At 51.2% G+C, this 19,847-nt stretch overlaps 1 protein-coding gene across 1 annotated transcript in view; it reads right to left on the bottom strand.

Moving 5' to 3' along the window:
* The window catches only part of LOC113633095 (heparan sulfate glucosamine 3-O-sulfotransferase 3B1), a 38,704-nt gene extending 20,385 nt beyond the window's left edge, over positions 1-18,319 (bottom strand). Inside the window, exon 1 of the mRNA XM_027131096.1 lies at positions 16,729-18,319. Coding sequence (XP_026986897.1) covers positions 16,729-17,282 — 554 coding nt within the window. The 5' untranslated portion in view covers positions 17,283-18,319. The remainder of the gene's footprint in view (positions 1-16,728) is intronic.
* Between the last annotated feature and the right edge of the window lie 1,528 nt (positions 18,320-19,847).

Here is a 19,847-nt window from a genome sequence, read left to right as displayed (position 1 = left end):
GGTGGGGCATATTCTCTGATCACCAGCAAAAGCAATTCCTATTTCACACTAGTCAGTGGCACTTCGTAAATACCACTTCCAAGTTGAAATGCTTGAGAGAGAGAGAGGAAAGATGCATAATGAACCATACTAGTTACCCTTTGAAGTCATGATGTTAAAGGCTCACTCACCAAAGCCCTCAGTCCCCCTGACGCTGTCCCACTTGCCTTCCTTTCTCCCCTGCTGGTCCTTCCCTGCGTCCACGACACTTTTTCACATAAACCTCCTTGGCTTTTCACATGTGTTCCTTCTGGCAAGAAGACTCCCCTTTCCTCACATGGTCTGTACACGAACTTCTATTCATCCGTCAAAACCTTGTTCTGCGTTACCTCTTCTCTGAAACCTTTCCAGGAAAGATCCTTCCCCACTTCGACAGATTTAATCGCTCCTTCCTCTGCAATATTTCTTTGCCTTGAGCATCCTTCTCTTTTTGCCTGTATCACGCACCGCACAACTTTATTTAGCCATCTCAACCCCCGCTTTACTCACGAGCTCTGTAGTCAATATCCATGGTGTAGGCCAGGCCCTGTCCCCGTCCTCATTTACGGAACCCCCAACTGGCACCCCTTTACACTAAGAACACACTAAGAACACAGACAGCTTCTTCTCTGCCCCTAACCTGCCCTCTTTCTTTGATCTCTGATCACAGTGACTTCTCACAGGGACGTGATCCCATCCCTGGGCCCCCCAGATGCCCTTTCTCTTCCTTCCGGTCTCTACCCAACATCACCTCTTTAAAAAGCCCTAAAATAGCCCTTTTCTCCCATCACCCTCTCTCCCACAACTCTCCATCCCCTCTGTCTGTTTTATTCCTCTTTGTGGTTCTGATCACTGCAGGAGAACTTCTATTTTCATTAGTCTGTTTGTGTATCAGTCTCCTGCCCATCTCCCTAGTAGAATGTCAGTGTCAGGAGGGCAGGATCAGTGTTCATAAAATAGGCACTCAATAATAATCGTGAAATGAATAAATCTCTGCATCCCCAGAGCCTGGCACAGAGTAGCTGCTCAATTAATTGACAAAATCAATATGTAACTATAAGAAGCAAAACTGACATCATTGGCCATTGTAATCCAGGGACACCACGAGCTGAGTGAAATCAACTGGATTCGTCCCCAATTCTCTGTCCCCACTGCTGGTTTCCAATGGACACAATCCCCAGGGGTGTCCATAATGTCTGTTTCCCCCAGGTTATCCTCTTGATAGACTCCACTGAGTAGAGAAAAGACAAAGGATTTTACTATGAAGACAAAACAGCACCAAATCTAAATTAGAATGTAACTGGCAAGCAACCAGCAGCTGGAAAATTCTCTACGGAGGTCACATGCAATAAAAATAAGTGGGACTGACTAACCCAAGCACACCGCTGAACCTGAATGGTGCAGTCACGTGGGGAGCATCTTTACCTGCAGCCCAGACCGCTGGGTCCACTAGTGCTGGGTCCACACTCCAGCTCCTGGGACCCGTCCCCCAACACAGCTGGGGGCTGAGCAACCACAGAGGACGCACACCCATAGGTGCCATGCCCTTGCACTTCCCATCCCCCCCAACCAGCATCTCCCAAAGACACCATCTGGGGTAAGATGAGGTGGCTTTGATCAGAGGCCTTCAAATGAATGCAAGCTGAAGGCTCGAAGAAGCTGGTACACATTTCTCCCTGGCAAATGCTCCTTTAACAGAGCACAAAAAACCACGAGCCTGTTCCGTACTTCTGTTTCCAGCTGGGACTGGAAGAAGACAACCCTAAAAATGTGAGTGACAGAACATTCCACCAGAGGGGACAGATGGGGAGAGACAGGGCCAGTGCACAGGGCCCACCCCCGCTCACACTGGCAGCCCCCTAACCAGGAGCCCTTAGTCGGGCTCTCCTGAGCTCACCCCTCGGCCTCTCGGATCTGTTTCTTCTAAACAGAAGCAGCCCCTGGATCCAAGGGAGATGCAGTTCTAAGCCGGGACTGATCAGTAAGTGCCACCTCTTCTATAAGCTAACATGGGAGGCTCCCAAGCTTAACTGAGTTCCTCCGCGGTGAGTGATGGGACTAAAACTAAACCGCTCTGGGGATGCTGGCAACCAGGAACCCAGTGTGCTTCTCTCAACTTGCCCAGGATTCTCAGACAGCAGCCAGGGTCAGCTCCAGGCAGTGGGGGCCACGTGGCATCTCTCTCCCCTGGCTTCCTATGCTCGCTCAGAAGTCCCCCCCCAGAGGAATGACAGGGCTCTCCCCGACCCCCAGCAGAACTAGGGACCCGAGGAGGAGGTGGGCGGCCCTGCCTGCAGGCTGTGGCCATTTGGTCCTTACCAGCCCAGTTGGGACCTGGGAAGAAGGGCCCTCTTTCCCCCAGAGCCCTGTGGGACAGTCATTCAAGTCACCCAGAGAGGCAACAGGGAAGAGGGGTGTGTGGGTTCTGTCACAAGTGAGGAGGCGTGGCCTGTCCCTTCTCCTGAGCACCATGGGGACACATGCTTGTCCTGGAATTCCAAGAGCCTCATAGAAACCATCCAGTGGGGCTGGGTATTGATCACCCCAGAAAACCATCTATACATTTTCTTGCTTTCTCTGCCTTGGAAAGACTGAAGCATTTCCTTTTCCTCAAAAATACATTCATATGATTCAAATGCATAATTCATGTCACGTCTGAATTTCTTCAGTATGGGAGGCTCTGCTGCCCCAAAAATCTTCCAGTGAGTTGAAGACCCATCCTCAACATAACATTCCACCTCCGAGCTGCCCTCCTGGGCCCTCTCCCCATCCCCCCGCATGTCCCCATCACTTGGCCAGGCCTTGCTCTGGGCCTTTCCCACAGAGCTGCTCTGCCCTGAATCCTTTTATCAGCTTTCTGGGACAATCAGCCAGCCAACTCCTATCCATACGTCAAAGCCCAGCTCAACAGTGACCTCTCCTCTGCTCCCATGGTATTTCTCACTTTGTTCTATATTCTCTCTCACTATGGCCCCTTGAGGAAGATCGTGAGCTCTCTGTGGCGTCTGATAACGGGTTAATGTCTGATTCTCCCAAGTGCTTTCATACTGCTTGGCCCATCCTAGTTGTTCCAGACTGTCTGGTGGATGAAATTAAATCATGGAGGAAGGAACGGTAGACTCCACGGTATCCCATTAGGACCGCCATCTAGACGCTCTGGTCACGACTTGGCGAGAAGGCTGCGTCGTTACTGCCTGATGTTCACAGGCCCCGTAGGAAGAGAAGGTGGGTATTAAGTGTCCTGGTAAAAGCTACGTAACTTTATAGGAGAGGAAGTGTGATAAGAATGAAAAACTAGTCGAGAGGACACCATCCAGGACCCCACTCTGGTGTGAAACTGTTCACCTCCAGATCGTGGGAAACACCTTAGCCAGACACACCCCTAGACCCAGAAGCGAGGTGAGAGGGCCGCACAAACAGGAGTTCGGATTTCGCCAAATACGAGGAAGGGTCCTTGCTAAGTGTGTCAGGAGATAACAAGATCGCTCGAGCAAGCAGAGTGCGTGGAGGGGAAATCCAGATCCTCCTGTAACTTAAGTTTTGTACAAACAGGTAAACTAATCCCCCATCTCTCTCTGTAAAAGGTTCCACTCATCTCCTTTCCCAGCGACACCTAATCTGAAAGTTTCCTTCGTTTCCGGTGCTGTAAAACTAAAGAACACTTTTAAGTGTCCCCCTTGGCCCCGACACAAAGAGGGGGAAATGCATGTTTAAAAAAAGAAAAAAGCGATTGGCTTTGTTTGCAGCTCAAGGCTGCCAACGTTTCTTCGTGGCCCTGCTGTTACTTCTCAGGATCCCGTGCAGGGCGAGCAGTCAGCCTGGTGTGATGATAACACGCATGCAGACCACAGGGGCGACCCTGGACCAGGCAGGGTGCAAAACAGCTTTGCCCCTTTATCCAGCATCATCAGACATCCTGCTCCGTATAAACAGCACAGTGACGAGCGCTTACTTTTGAAAAGAGACATAATAATCTTCTTGGAAAGCTGAACCAGCAATTAGCCTGCTGGAAACCCAGCTAAAGAAGCTTGTAGCAAGACCCAGCTTGAAATTCTCACCCATCATCCCAGGAGCAAAGGGGGTGCAGACACAATACATTTGAGATGATGTCCCAGTGGCACAAGTATGGAATCTAACTCCCAATAAGAAGGGGTGGCTGGGACTTCCCTGGTGGTCCAGTGGTTAAGACTCTGCGCTTCCACTGCAGGGGACGAGGATTCAATCCCTAGTCCGGGAACTAAGATTCCACATGCCGAGCGGCCAAAAAAAAAAGAAGGGGCAGCCTGTTCCAAGGGGTAAAGGTGGACAGACAGAGCCCAGGGTCAGGGGTCAAACTCTTGAACTGCAAGTGACCTTGGAGACCTGTTCTGATAACGTGCCCCACACCGGCATTTGACAAACACCCCTCCTCAGGTTATCAGTTGGCACTGAATGAAAAGAGGATTCTGTACTCGGGGGAAACGCTAGGTTCAATATAATTAAACAGATTTGGGGGTTTTTCTTTGGTTACAGTACTTATCAGGGCCTTTACTGTGCTAACATGGAACCAGTTTTTCTACATCACCTATTAACCTTTCAGAACTTTCTTTCACTGAAGAAACTTGAGGCAGTGCTTCTCAAAGTGTGATCTGTGGACCACCTGCCAAGGGTCCTCGAGGAGATAAAGATAAGGCCTGAGAGTACGTGTTTAAAGCTATTATAAGTCCTTTGACGTGGCTACGAAATCCAAGGCCCTGATCAAGGAACTCACTGGGCAGGGGATAGATCAGTATGGGTGTTGACGCCAAAGAGATAAAGTGACTTGCTCGAGGTCACAGAGTGTCCGTAGCAAGGAGCTGACCCTAAGCGTTGCCGACAAGAGGCCACAAGGAAGGAGAGTCTGTTAAAGAACTAAAAAAAATTTTAAATAGGAGAAGCATCCATTAAAAATCATTGATGATGGTGATTCTGATTCTAACTGGCACCCAGCCAACAGACCTCCGCGCATCCTCTCCCAGGATCCCTACAGAGGTGTAAAATGAAAACTAAGTAGAAAAAAGACTAATGCCAGCATCGGATGAGAATGTCCATGAGGAAATTCAAACCTGGAACAGCACATACCTGAAGGAAGGGGGGACAGGTTGTAGCTCCCCACTGTCTGGCATTGAGCTGGACCAGGCAGGTGACAAATGAGCGAAGCAGGCCAAGTGTGAGACAATAAGGAACAGTGGAAACTGTGTCCAAGGAAGAGAAGATGCCTCCGGTCACAGACACAGCTGTTCTCCAGCTCCAGCCAGCTGCTGCCATGAGAAAGGCGGGCCTAGAACTGTCAGATCCCTTATCAAAAAAAGAAAATCGGGGTGGCGGGTGGGTGGCAGGGAGGAGGGATAGTTAGGGAGTTTGGGATTCACAGGTACACCCTGCTATATTTAAAATCCAAGGACCTACTATAGAGCACAGGGAACTCTGTTCAATACTCTGTAATAACTTAAATTGGAAAAGAATTTTTAAAAAGAATAGATACACGTATATAACTGAATCACTTTGCCGTATGCCTGAAACTAACACAACATTGTTAATCAACTATACTCCAATACAAAACACAAATTAAGAAAAACCCAGAAAATCTGATTTGTATCTGAAATCTGCAAATCTGTCAATATTGGCAATAAATTTGCATGTTTTTAACACCCTAAAAATATTCAGTCAAGGATTTCATTTATATTAAGTCCAACAACAGGCAAACCAATCCATGGTAGTAAAAGGTAGGACAGTGGTTATCCTTGGGACAGGGACGGTATTTAGAAGGGATCTTAGGCGTGGCTCTGGGGACTCTGGAACGCCTGTTACATGGGGATGCAGGCTGTGAAACTTCATCAGGGTGCACACTTCTGATTGGTACACTTTTTTATAGGCAAGTGAATAAAATTTTACTAAAAAAATATATATATAGGCCAGATATATAGGTAAAATAATATGATGTCTGTATTTTCTTCAAATAATATAGAAAAGACAGAATACAGCACTTCCTGGAAATGATGGAGGGAAGTCTTGGGCAAAGTAGAAATTAAGGCCACATGGACAGGTGTTGAACCAGTGGAAGTCCTACAGATGCTGCGATTTCTCTGGAGTTTCCCCCTGTGTATGGAGAGACATGTTAACCGATGCCTGAAGTTAGAGGACATCATTCATAAGGACCAGAGCACACGGGGCTCCTGGCATGGGTCAGGGCTGGTGACCAGCAGGGCTGGCGAGCTATAAGGTCCGAGTTCTGGGCGAGGGTAGGAACTCAGTGGGCCAGGGCTGCTCTGGGATAAGACCTTCTCCTGCAAGCTGCTGTGGACACTACCAAAGTGGGTGTCTGCACAGCGGGGGGAGAGGGTGTTTAGGGTGTCAGATGACACAGCAGATGAAGAGACCATACGAAGTGAGTGGAGAAGGTTTCGGTATCATCTTGAGAACTAAGAATCTGAGTGCCCTGCTCATGGCAGGGCGGCTTCCAGGGACAGGTGAGAGGAGAGATGGGCTAGCAGACGAGGAGATGGAGGGAGCTGAGGTCAGAAAAGGGGCATCAAATATACAGATCTCATCGCGCGAGGAAGGGCTCCAGGGATGATGCCAGAGCCCCGGGTCGGTGCAGGGGTGACGGGCATGAAAACTACCAGCCTCAATGCAGACATCCTTGCAACAGAGACGGGGCAGACAGTGAGTGTAAGTTGGGACAGAAAAAGAGAGAAAAATATATAATCTTGGGGATATTTTATATGGAAAAGTCTGTGTTTGAGGGGAGGAAAGAAACAACAAAAGACATGGCTTAAACTGGTCCGGAAGGAACATCTTGTCACATTTCAGCCACGGAGAGAAGCTCCATGTCGTAGAGTTTGAAGGGCCCTCAGGGAGGCACTGGGTTCAGGACGGTAAGCCACCTACAGATACAGCTGTATGACCTTGGCCATCTCTGTGAGGTCCCCCTTCCTCCTCTGCAGAATGTGGAAAATCACACAGGAAGTATCACTGCTAAGATGAAATGCACGCTGGCCACTGGCCTGCACACAACAGGCCTCAATCGCTAAGGCGGAGCTATCTTTTTTCCTATTACATCACCTAGTGACTGACATTCCCTCTCCTTCCTTCTTCTCCTTAGCTCTCTCTGGAAGGTTCCCGGAAAATAAAATACAAAATCACATTTCTTAATTTTGACTATTGAATGTTTTATCACACGTACTCTCATCTCCTTAAAATGGTTTTTAGATGTAATAGTGGTTCAGGAGGACTAATGGTTATTTTTAGCCAATGCCGAGCTTGCTTTGAGACCTCTTTGAAGCCTGTATAGTTCACCGACTAACGGGGCACCTCAAGGACAAGTTCACATCTCTTGAACCTCCTTGGGACCTCAAGTGCTGCCCGGGAGAGCCCTTGCTAAAAGTAAATGCTCAAACGGGGCATTTTTAGGGCAATGATACTTTCTGTATGACACTATAATGATGGATACGTGTCATTATATATTCGTCAAAAGCCATAAAATGTGTAACATCAAGCGTGAACCCTGATGTAAACTATGGATTTTGGACGACAGTGATGAGCAGTGTAGGTTCATCAATGGTAACAAATGTGTGGCTCTGGGGCTTTAGGTTGAGAGCAGGGAAGCTGTGTCTGTGAGAAGCAGGACGTATATGGGAACTCTGTCTTTTCAATTTTGCTGTGAATCTAAAAGTGCTCTAAAAAAATAAACTCTATATATTTTTAAAAGCTAAGTGCTCAACAAATTCTTGCTGGAATAGGTTAAAAAAAAAAAAAGGTCAACACGACTTATAAGAATGACTTCGACTACAGAAAGAGACTTCAAATGGTCACCTTTCCCTTCCTCCATCAAGTATTTCAAATCAATGACAAAGTGATGAGACCTCTCTACCTTGCTCTCCTACCCTCTACCACACACATTTGGGCATCTATCTGTAAAAGCTCTTCGGTGGGACAGGATGTTTATTTCTTTGTGTATCTGTGTTAACTGGCAGCACCAACATATACTGTCTGGAGGCTGGAACAGTCAGATGGAGGGCATCAGGGACCCAAGGACCAGCACACGTGAGAGGAATGGTTGGGCTGAGCCAGGACGGGTTTCCAGCCAGAGGGGAGGATGGGGAGGGAGACGCCTTCCCGCTGGGGGGTGGGGCAGGCACCGGGAGTGATCTGGAGGTTACTGTTCTCTAATTGTTGGCTGGGTGTGTCTTCTCCTCCAGGGAGACTACTTTAATGAACATGTGGACCAAATCCTGCATTTCTTCAACATCTCCTGCAGCAATAAGCAATATCTTAAGTGAGCTTCCTGCCCTTTTAAGACAGGTCATCTCCTGCACCTCCGAAAAAACTTCCGGAGGACAAGGCTGCCTCAGCCAAATACACAGCAGAATTCTCAACGCCACCCTGTAAAGCCCACCCCGAGAAGAGGCATTTTCGAGCTGGGATTCTGCCTGGACAGCACTAGGGGAGGGTCAGCTGGTCAGTGCCCCCTCCCCCAAGCTGGGGGAGCAGAAAGGCGGCTTCCAGGTTGCCCGGGGAGCCATGCGTTACCACTCTGGGTAGGGGCAGAGGGAAGGAGGGCGGGCGCCCCGGGAGTGCGTGTCTTCGAGGACCCTAGGGGAGCAGCGGGGGTGGGCTGCGGAGGGACGGGCCCCTGGTCTCAGTCGAGCGGAGATTCAGGAATCGGGAGGGGGCTGAGAATTATTTGCTTTTCCTTTCCCTCCTCTCCGATCCGTCGGACGCTTTCCCACTTTTTCTCTTCATCCCGTCACTTAACGGGTCACATTATGGGAACTAACTTATTTTTGGTTATCTATTGAATTTGCTGAATCGCATTTTAAGTACCCTTTATAGAAGTGGGTGAATTGAGGATTATATATTTCTTTCCCCAAAAGAGAAAAAGGTGAGGAGGGGGGCTAAGGGGCGGAGGGGGAGAAAGTAAAGAAACGTGCCGGTTGAAAACCGACCCCACCCTCTTCCGCGCCCAAACTATGGCCCTAAAAAGACAAAGCTTCCAAGTCCGGCTCTGAAGAATTCATTCATTCAGACCCACGTCCGACGCCACGGTTGCAGGGACGGGAAAGTCTGACTCCGTCCTCACTGCTCCACCCAACAGAGGCAAATGTTCAGAGAAGAGACACAGAGATCAGCAGATAAGCCGGCCTTGGAGAGCGTTTCAGCATCCGCTCGCCTCCCGGACAGGATGCGCAGCAGCTGGGAAGCCGGGCCTGGCCCCGGCGGGGCGCGCCCCTCTGGGCGGGGCCATCATGCAGACGGGCTGCCATTGGTCTCCTGACAGCTGCTAGGGCCAATCAGCGCGGGGCCGGGACCGCCGGCATCACCCTCTGCGAGCGCGGGATGCTAGGCCCAGCTGCGCCCAACAGGTGAGGCGGGAGCGCGGGGCTCGGCTGGTCACGTGGTCGCGGCTGGCGACCCGCGGAGCGGAGGGGCAGCCAGGCCGCTGGCCCCGCCCCCGACACGAGGCGGCACCGCCATCTGCCTCCTCGGACCAGATGCGGGGGTCCCACGCGACCCAGGGGCCGTGCTGACTGGTCCCCGAGGCATGCCCGCCGCGGAGCACGTCCCGCGCCCTCGGCTGCGCGTCGCCCACCCTTACAGAGCCGGGAGTCCGCGCGGACGCCCCTCTGGCTGCCAGAGAGCAGACACGTGGCCCGTCGCGCCTGCTGGGCCATGTTGGACACTTCTGTCACCAGTGCCTCCCTCCTGCCCCCATTCATTAAATCGAGTGTGCGTGAAAAATCTGCTTCTTCTACTTCTCTTCCCACTATGTACGTGCGGTTTTTTTTCACTCTGCATTTGTTGCCCCAAGCTTCGTATTGCCCAGAACCATCTTTCAGCATTTTGTGGGTTTCTAAGTAAGTGTAACCCTGTTAAGTATTGTGGGGCAAAGATCCGGGGAAAAAACAGGGATTCTGAATCATATGCCCCCAAGTTGCTTGCTGAACGCACATGGAATCATTCACAATCTAGTCAAAGGGGTTTAAAAGTGACCCCTTGGCACAAAACAGTCTAGCTTGGGCTGAAACGCAATTTACAAAACCAGAGTCTTATTTTAACACATTTGCTATAGGTACTTAGGGGCAAAAATATTTTATGCCAAGAGTTTATCTGTTCTGTAACAAATGTATCAATTTAAAGTCACAGTGAATACGTATGTGTATACACACATACATACTTTTAAAATGCAGGTAGAAAATATGAATGCCTTGCTGGCAGTACTCTTTATACCAGCTCCCTCTCCCCAGATCTGGACTCGTAATTTTTAAAAGCAGCTCTCTTTGGGAGGCAACAAACTGCATTCCAACTTTGCTATTTTAAAATGCTTCATCCATGACAAAATGAAGCACATTTTCTTAATGCCCCAGTAACTTAGGCTATTTTTAATATTTTTCAAGTCACAGATGTATATTTAAAGGAATACTTTCAGATATAATATAAAGGAAACCAATGTCACCCTTATCTATGTACAGAGAAAATTAATCGGGGATATTATTAGCACTAGCAGTATTTTCACACAGTCTCTTGGCTGGAATGAAAAGTATTTATTATCATATTAGTAGGCTAGTAATTGCTCCTCGCATCCTAAACTTTTCCCCAAATCTAAAATCAGAAAGGAACATATGCTAATACCAGTTTTATTTGATGTTAGTTTTATTTAGGTATAGTTTGAGAGGAACAGGAGAGCTCTAACAAGGTAATCTTTTAAATATATATTTTTTTAATGTTTCATGCTCTACTCCCGAATAGTTTTCAAAGATATCAGTATCTTATTTCTTTTCAGTCATGGTAAATGTTTTCATTTGAGGTAGGTAGCATATTGTACTCATTACCCTTGAAAATATGCCACATACTTGGGGAATTCATTTTGCTGGGATTCCTGACTATCCCGACAGCCTAGCACTGAAATTTCCCTTACTGTCTGAAATCACTGACTGTTAAAAGAGAGAGGTAGCACCCTATCTGGAAACTAAGTCTATTCACAGCAAAGGAAGCACTCATTATGCTGTGCCTTTAGAGTGGACTTTTTGTGTTTCTGTCAATCAACTTAATTTCCATGTTCATAGAATTGAGAGCATAAAGTATTGAAAAACTACTGACATAGAAAGCGGTGAGCAGGCAGCCTTGGTCACGTATTTCAGTCCTGAAGCTTTAAATAAATGCCACTTCCCTGATTCATAACAATAACCGACTGGTGAATCTTTTTTTTTTTTTTTTAAATTCCTGGTGTGCTTTTAATTCTAAATAATTTTAGTGATTCAAAGGCTTATCTTATATAATCAGAAAACCTTACGTTCTACAACGTTTTCAACCAAAAGGTACATCAGCATAGATATTTGAAATGAGGTTTTTGGGACATATTGATTTTTCAAACTATCTCAAAGCTTTTCTTCAGACAAAAAATAAACACACCAAACCAGAAAAAAACAGAAGCTGTGACAGCTCACTTTAAAATGGCAAGTAATACAACTTTAGCTGGGAAAAATATCCTTTATAAATATTAGTCTATATTAAATTGTAAATTTTCAATAATCAGGCTCCATTAAAAAAACAAAATCTAGTTTAGTAGCTTAGTCAAATTGCAGTATTCTATTTTGATATATATATTTTTAAGACATGGGCTGCAACCTGATTTTTAGAGACCTGTTCAATAATAGCATATCATCTGGAAGATAAGTGTAATTTAATTCATGCACTTCAGCGTTTTATTCACCTAAAACAAATAGGTTGCTATTTAATATTGACGATTTTATTAACTCAGAGCATCTGGGAAAACACTTATGATTAGGTTAATTTATGTTATATTTTCCCCTCAACTTGTAAAAGATTAATCAACCATTTTATGGTCTAATTTAGGTGCCTAATTGAAAACAGAGTCCAACACATGCTACACTGTCTTGCTAATAAATCTTGACAGCTTTGTAACATGATGGTTTGTATTTCAAATTGTTGCATATAAATGTAGATTTTTGATCTTCACCCAGCAGCCTGAAGTGAGCTGCATACTTGATTTAAACTCCTGGACTGAAAAAATGCAATTACTTCAAAAAGGATTATCCGCAATCAGATCTTATCTTAAATTTCCCTCAGGGAAGACTGAAACAGTCTTTGCCACCAAGTTTTTAGAAATAGAGTAGGAAAAGAGGGGAGAAATTAGTTTTCTCAGCATTTGTTAAATTTAAAATGTAGGGAAAGTTCTCTTTTGAGACAGAGATTTCTAAAGTCACTGGGTTTCAGATTCTAATTCTAAAGAGCTCTATCCAAGTGTTAGTTGTAATTTTTGTAATTGTCTTCTGGTTAATAAATACAAGTTTTCAGTCTTGATTTGAAGCACTGTACTTTTTTAAATGAATAAATTCATTCCAAGAGCTTTTGGAACATCTCATTTAACCCTGTATTCTCCCATGTCTCCCAGCCTTAAAAAGGACACATAGAAGAGAATAAATTTCCTCTCGGTGGGGACCCTTGCCATGTTTTCTCAGCCTTTATACTTGAGGATATTTTTGTCATTTTAATGACTCCATTGATTCTCACTGTCCTGTGCAGGCAGAGAAAGGAAACTGCCACAGTGATGTAATTATCCTCACTCTGGTTATAAACTAACTTTGGATGCACTCACTATCCTGTTCTGGAGCTGGTCTTCTTTTAAAGTAAATGACAAAGTGAGCAACCTTCACTGAGGTCACTGGAGGTGCAATAGAAAACTCAAAAAAAAAAAAAAACCCAAAAAACAAAGAAACCCCAACAACTCAGTTTTGAATTCATCATTTATGACCAACATCACGTTCTGTCATTTAAGCAAGGGAGAATGGCCCAGAGTGACCTCTGGAGCAGGACTGCCTGGGTTGGTGTATCAGCTTTGCCACTTTCTAGCTGTGAGATCCTGGGCCAGTAGCTTAACCTCTCTGGGCCTGTGCTTCTTCATCTGTAAAAGTACCTACTTCACAGGATGGTAATGAGGATTAAATCTGCTAATCCTGTAAAACTTGAAACAGTGCCTGGCACATAGAGAAAACACTCAGTAAGTGTTAGCTACCAAGATGATTAAACCACACACACACACACACACACACACAGAGCACCTTTTTTTCATGTGGCCACAGCATTAAAGTGTCAGCTTAGTTTGTACAACCAAAAATGGAAAGGAGAGTCAAAGTGGGAAAGGAGTTTCTGCCACTGTAAAGTCTAAGGAATATTTCTATACAAAAAAATAGTAATTCCACAATATTTGGCTAAAGTAAATCTCAAACTGAGGTCATTAAATTTGTGAAAATCTACCAAACTTAAGCCAAATCAAAAAGAGAAACTTATTAAAGAATGTATATACTTCATTTTAGACCATTCAGAGTTTAAATCAATGTTGAATGCCTAAATGTACCCGGTGGGTGTTTCTCCATCTTGGTATGTGTGAGGTTCTCCTGAACCTGTTTGTCGTTTCTCAGACACCATCATCACCCCCTGCAACAGAAGGTAAGGGCCAGTTTAAACGGAAGTCTTCATAAGCCACTCCGTGGGGTCCTCGTAAGTACCTGCTCAGTTTGGGAGGCCTGATTCAAGAGTGAGCTGGATGATGAACTGGAAAAGTAAACCCGGAAGAGTTTTCGTCCCAGACTAAAACAAACTCGGGTTCCAGGTGGACCGTCTGATTTTTGCAGCGGGGGAAGGCAGCGGCAAACCGCCCACCCTCTGGCCAGTGGCGGGTCAGCTCCGCGTGGCCACCACGATAGGCTCCATCCCACCGCGATCCGTCCCTTTGGGGCTGATGGCGTCTAGTTCTGCCACGTGGAAGGAACTACAATCAACTGGGGAGACTTCAAGCAAATCCGCCCAGGCCCTGGGTTACTGGTTAGGCCCGGAGCCGGGCTGTGTAAGTCGATGAAATTTACTAATCACTCGTTCAGACATAGGCAAGATCTCATTCTCCAGCCGACGACGACGCTGACCCTTGGATTCAACCATCCGTGCCCGTAGTTGTTTAACGCCTTCAAGATGTCTCTCCTGTCTCCTATTTTCTAGCGTCGAGGACTTGCTTTAACTACTTGTGTCTGAACTGCAACTCTGACTAATTACTATTTATACCCTTCTCCAATCTGCTGCCTGATTGCACAGATGAAGCCGAGCAGCGCACCTCTGGCGAGCAGCTGGGCTGGGCCCCGCAGACTGAACTCTGGGGGGGGGGGGGGGGAGGAGGAGGGCGAAGGGTGCTCCCTAGACACCGGATTTTAGGAAAAGCCTTCTGGGTCAGGCTTCTTCTCCGGTGTGTCTGTTTTTCAAGTTAAAACGGCCGCCTTCAAAATAATTAAGTCCACACATCTGCCCAGACATCCAGAATATTATAAATTATTTTAAAAGTTGTAATTAAGCAGATGGCATTGAAAAGATTCTTTTATTCTTTTTTCCTTAAAACAAAAACGAAAACAAAAAACCACTAACCCTGCGGCCACGCCCGGCGCGGCTGGAGCAGCCCGGGATCGCAGCTCTGCGGGCGAGCCGCTGCGTCTGCAGTTCGCTCCTCCAGCCGCGCGCTCCGCGGGGTCATCGCCGCGGGCCCTGGGCCTCCGGGCCCAGACAGTCCGGATCATCAGGGTAGGGAGGCGGCTCGGGAGGAGGATGCACTTCCCGCTCCCCGCGGCCCGGCCAAGCCCCAGCGCCCCCCAAGCCCAGCCGCCTCGCGGGCCGCGATGCGAGCGGCCCCGGGCGCCGGTCCCGCCCGCCCGAAGCTCCCGGGCTGCGCTCCCCGCTGCAGGCGCGCCGCCAGCCTTTCCAGGGCGACTTCGTTCTTTATTCTGCGTTGTTGAGTCGATCAGAAGGAACGTGGCAGGTGGAGGGCGGCCGCCTAAGAGACTGCGCGAATCTGCCTGTGGTGACTTCCACTGCCCAACCCAGGTGCTTCTAGAACCGCCCGACATTAAGGATTCAGTTCTTTTCCTGCCAGTTCCTCCCAGGCCGGCCCCCACTACGTCTGATCTCAGAAAATCCCCGGCTGCCTCCGGCCTCCGGTGGGTTCTACCTGGACGGGCGCTAGTTACAGCCTGACGTCCCGGCCCCCGGCATCGCCATCCGAGGAGGATTGGTGGTGGCAGAAATGACAACAATACGATCGATGACAATAGCTGGCAATTAGAGAGGCCCCCATCTGCCAGCCAGGCAGGCACCTGACCCGCGCGTCGGAGAACCGGGCCGCCCATTGCACAGGTGAGAGCAGTGAGGCCCGCGCGACAAGCCAGCTGCCAGGGCCGGGACGTGGACCCAGGCTCGGGCTCCAGAGCTCGAATTCGCAACAACCGGTGTCGAGGGCCCGGGGACAGTGGGAAGGGTGACTGTCACAGCTGGCTAAACCTCGAGACTTGGGCAACTCCTGACAATAATAAAAACATTAGGACAAAAGGGAGGGGGAGGGCGAGGCTGGGAAGAGAGCGGTTTTAATCCGCTCGGTCAGCCCCCTTTTATCCTCCAAGCTCTCCCGGTCCCCAAAGAGGGGCTACGGGCAGGGAATGGGGTTTGGTTCGACTCTCCCCTTTTGTTTTCCGAAGTCTCCACCCTCTTGGAGGCTAACTGGGCCTGGAGGGGTGCCGGGGGCTAGAGGAAGTCACGTTTGCGGGGCTCGGAGATGGTGACCGGGGAGAAGGGGTGGGGGCCGGTTGCCTGGCCCCTGGTTGGCGACGGGATTTCCCAAGGCCCGAGTCTGGACCGCGGGCCCATCCGCGCCTCACCGGAAACTCGAGCGACCCCACAGCTCACCCCAAAGACTGCGGGAAGCCTTGAGCAGGGGTCGTGATTATGACCCCGAGGGGCCGCTGTCCCTTTGGAACCGAACCCACAACCCGACCAGAGAACCGACTTTACAGAAGCCCCGACCTCTGGGCAACCCGCATTTCTCAATCAATGGGCCCCGAATATTCTTTGCACCCTTTAGTGTCAAGGGCCCGCGGAGACACGCCTCCCTGCCCTGGCTCTCTCAGCACCCCGGCCTGGGAGGCGGAAACGGGAGGGCCGAGCCCCAGGCGCCGCTAAGCCTTCAAAGCCGCGCGCCTCCCGCCGGCTGCAGTGCGCGCCTTTGCCCGACAGGGACCAGCACCGCTCCACGCGCCACGCGCCCGCTGGCTCACCCTCCGGAGCCCAGGCTGCCCGGCCGCAAGCCGGTCTGACCCCCTTCGGAAGGTGAACAGACTCCCCTTGGCCTCCGCAGGACGGCGTTGCTCTCACCCCATCCCCATCTGGGCAGCAGAAGCTGCTCTAGAAGTTGGTCTGGGGCGGAGACGGCGACCGGCGGGGCGCAGACCGTCCCGGATCCGAGAGGAAAAATAAAATGCGAGCGACGCTGGCTGGATTCGTCTGGGCCGCGGCCACAGTTAGAGGGTCGCGCGCTCCCCTGAACACCGTCGCAGTCACTGCCCTCCTTCTTTTAGGAGAGATCGCCCGATTAATCTTTGGGCACCGTGGGCCGCTGAGCCCCCAGAGCTCCTCGAGAAGTTTCTCCGGACTGTGGTGAGAGCGGAGCCCAGCGCACCCCGTACGTACCGCGCTGCGGGCCAGCACCGCGCGGTCGTTGCTCGGCCCCTCCCGGACCCCGGTGGTCCGAAGCTGTACCCTTGTCACTTCCACCAGCACATGCCACGTCTCCCTCCTCTGCCCGTTGGGATCGCGGCTGGCGCCCCAGGCCCCAGCCCTGGCCCTGCCGGGGAAACTCACCGGTACCAGGCGAGGCCCTTGTCGTAGCTGCGGTCGAAGAAGTGGGGCTCGGCGCCCACGGCGCGCACGTCGGGGTGCACGCGCAGGAACTCGAGCAGCGCCCGCGTGCCGCCCTTCTTCACGCCGATGATGATGGCCTGCGGCAGCTGCTTGCTGCCCGACCCGCTGAAGAAGCTAGAGATGGGGCTGGGGGAGTCCGGCGCCTCGGGACTCTGCTCTTCCTGGCTCGCGGCGCCCTCGGCCGTCTCCCCGCCAGGAGCCAACTGGGTGGCTGGCGCCGCCGGGAACGGCAGCCTCGAGGGAGGTCCGTCGCGACCTGAGGCCAGGGCCGGCGGGGCGAGGGCGGCGCGGGACCCCGAACCCAGCAGCAGCAACCCGGGCGCGGCGGCGCACGAGCCGGAGCACGAGTACAGGAACATGTAGAGCCAGATGCAGAGCATGGCGAAGAGCAGCGCGAGCTTCCTTCTCACCGGTGGCGGGGGCGGCGGCGGCTGCGGCAGAAGCCGGCCGGGGACATCGAGGCAGGATCGGCTGCCGCTCAGGCGCTGCCCCATGCGCTGCCCGCGGGCGCGGCGAGGAGCATGGCTCAGCACATGGCGCGGGTCCCGCCGGAGCCGTGAGCTCGGAGAGAGTACCCTGTACGCCGAGTGGTTCGGCTTATTGCCCCCGCGCGCCCGCGGCCGCCGCTGCTGCTGCTGCTCTTCCCCAGGTGGCGGCGGCAGCTGTAGCGGCGGCGGCTTTTGACATGCTGCCCGGAGGAGCCGCAACTGGAACGAAAGTCGGGTGGCGGCAACTGCTGGTCGGGGGCTGCGACGCCGCGCTCGGGGCCAGCAGAGCGCCTCACTCGCGCGCCCGGGCCCCTCCAAACGGTGCGCGCTGCACGGCCGCTCGCCGGGGCTGCCTTCCCGCGGTCCTGCGAACCGAGCCTTGACTGCTGCCCCGGCGCTTCCCCGCGGAGGCTGCGAAGTAGAACTGCGCAGGAAGAGAGCCGGGGACCCAGGCAGAGTGGGCGGGCCCGGCCACCGGGAGTGACGGGTCGCTCCACCTACCAGAAACACGGAGCACCATGCAAATCCAGCCGCTCCGCTGAGGGTTCGACAGCCAACCGGCTCACGGAACGTGGGGGTGTGGAAAGGGTTTGGAGCAGTGGAGAGCACTCGGAGGTTGCTATTGGCTGAGACAAGGGGCGGGCTCCGAGGGGCGGAGCCAGGGGGCTGGTGACAGGAGCAGCTGGAAGGAAGGATGCTGGAGAGACCTAGCGCTGCGCCCCGGCTCCCGCGCGCACTTCCGCACTTGCTCCCCAGGAGCCAGCCTTGGCTGCAGTTGTCCCTGTGTGGGGACGCGAGTCCCCATCCAGATGTTTCGCGGGCGGGATCGTCGTGTGTGCGTGTGTTAGAAATAGGGAGGGCGGTGGAGGAGCGAGAGTCAGGCCGGAGATGCCCGCCCACCCCACGCCGGGATTCGGAGGGGGGGGCCCTTCCGGGACTGGCACCGGTTTAGGAAGTTTAAGTGGAAATCGCTGTCAAACTTTTTTTTTTTTTTTTTGCGGTACGCGGGCCTCTCACTGTTGTGTCCTCTCCCGTTGCGGAGCACAGGCTCCGGACGCGCAGGCTCAGCGGCCATGGCTCACGGGCTAAGCCGCTCCGCGGCATGTGGGATCTTCCCGGACCGGGGCACGAATCCGTGTCCCCTGCATCGGCTGGCGGACTCTCAACCACTGCGCCACCAGGGAAGCCCTAAGTCTTTCGTACTTATTCTTTGCCAGGAGTTGATCTCTCTCCAGCTGCCGGTTAACTGGGGTCGGTGTAAACCATCCTCGGGAAAAATTCTTTCCTCGCTTCCGAAAGTGCTGAGGAAAGAAAAGTCGCGAGAAAGAAGGGAGAAATTAACAAGGAGTTAAAGGCTGGGGGAAATTTTCCTGGTCAAAAAGTGAGTGTGAAAGTCACGTGTAGAAAGTTTTGTCCGGATATGAGGGTGTTGAGGACGTTAGGTGAAGAAAATGTTCTCCCTTCCCATGAATAAATATCAAAGCCAACATTCGCCTTCATTTAGGAGACGGTTCGGTTTGCTGACCTGTTACACGAATTATTAGGTGGTGGTTTTTTTTACCATCGATGTTTTTTTCTAAGTCAAACGTCAACTCGGAGCAAATCGATCCCCGAGTTGCACCTCAAGTCCACTCCAAGCCTGTCTCCCGGGTTTTCCTCCGCAAAGTGACCCTCCCGGTCGGGGCGGGGACCGAACTCTGCTGCATTCTTGCCCCGCGTTCCGGTTGGAAGCTCGGGTGCTCCAGTAACCCCGGTGGCACTCAGGAAGTTCTGGATGCCGGCGACCCGGAGGGGCCAGCGGGCCTCCCACGCCTGGCCCCGCGCGGTTCCGGGACAGAATGTTCCTTCCGATCCCGACCCCCGCGCGGCCCCCGGCTGAGCGCTGCCCCCGCTACCTTCCCGGTCCGCGCGGGCGGCGGAACCACCAAGCCCCGGGCACCCTGCTGCGCTGTCCCCTCGCTGTCCCCTCTTGAGGTAGTGTCCCGAGTCCCGCAGTCCCGCCCTGGGCCCGGCTCCCCTCCGTCGGGAGCACACAGAGGAAGCCCGTAGGCCGTGAGCATCTCTGATCGAGAGAGGGGGCGGCGACCCGGGAGGGTTTGGGTGACCCTGCGGCCCCCCACCGGGCCCCCGCGCCCAGCTGTGCTCTGCGCGACCCCCTGGTAACTCTCAAGCCCAAGACATCTTCTTATAGAATGGCTGAGGGGAAAATAATTTAGGAGGAGGATTTCCTCCTCCTTTTATATTCTCAGGGAAATTTTCTTTCCAGTCCTCTTTTCCCCTCTCCTTCTTCGGAAGTGATTTATCTACCGTTAGTTTTTTAATTACATTAACTTATTATAAGTTTATTTTAAACTTCTAAAACATGAGAATATATTTCTGAGCGTTAGCTTAGACGGACTTTTTTTTTTTTTTTTTAAGCGACAGGGAAAATGTTAGTGTCTCCGAAGGGTTTCTTCAAATTCACATTATTTTGGGGGAATGAAGTCCCTCCTATCCTGAGGCGGCTTAGAGTTTGTGGACTTCTGTGGATTAGGGGGGAGGGGAATAGTGGTTTATGATTTGTGCGTGTTC

This window comes from Aethalodelphis obliquidens, unplaced genomic scaffold, assembly GCF_003676395.1.
Source record: "Aethalodelphis obliquidens isolate GAN/ISIS:26980383/991018 unplaced genomic scaffold, ASM367639v1 scaffold38, whole genome shotgun sequence".
In the NCBI taxonomy this organism is placed as follows: domain Eukaryota; kingdom Metazoa; phylum Chordata; class Mammalia; order Artiodactyla; family Delphinidae; genus Aethalodelphis; species Aethalodelphis obliquidens.
The sequence above is the reverse complement of the archived record's forward strand: the minus strand, read 5'-3'. Positions and strand labels throughout refer to the sequence as shown.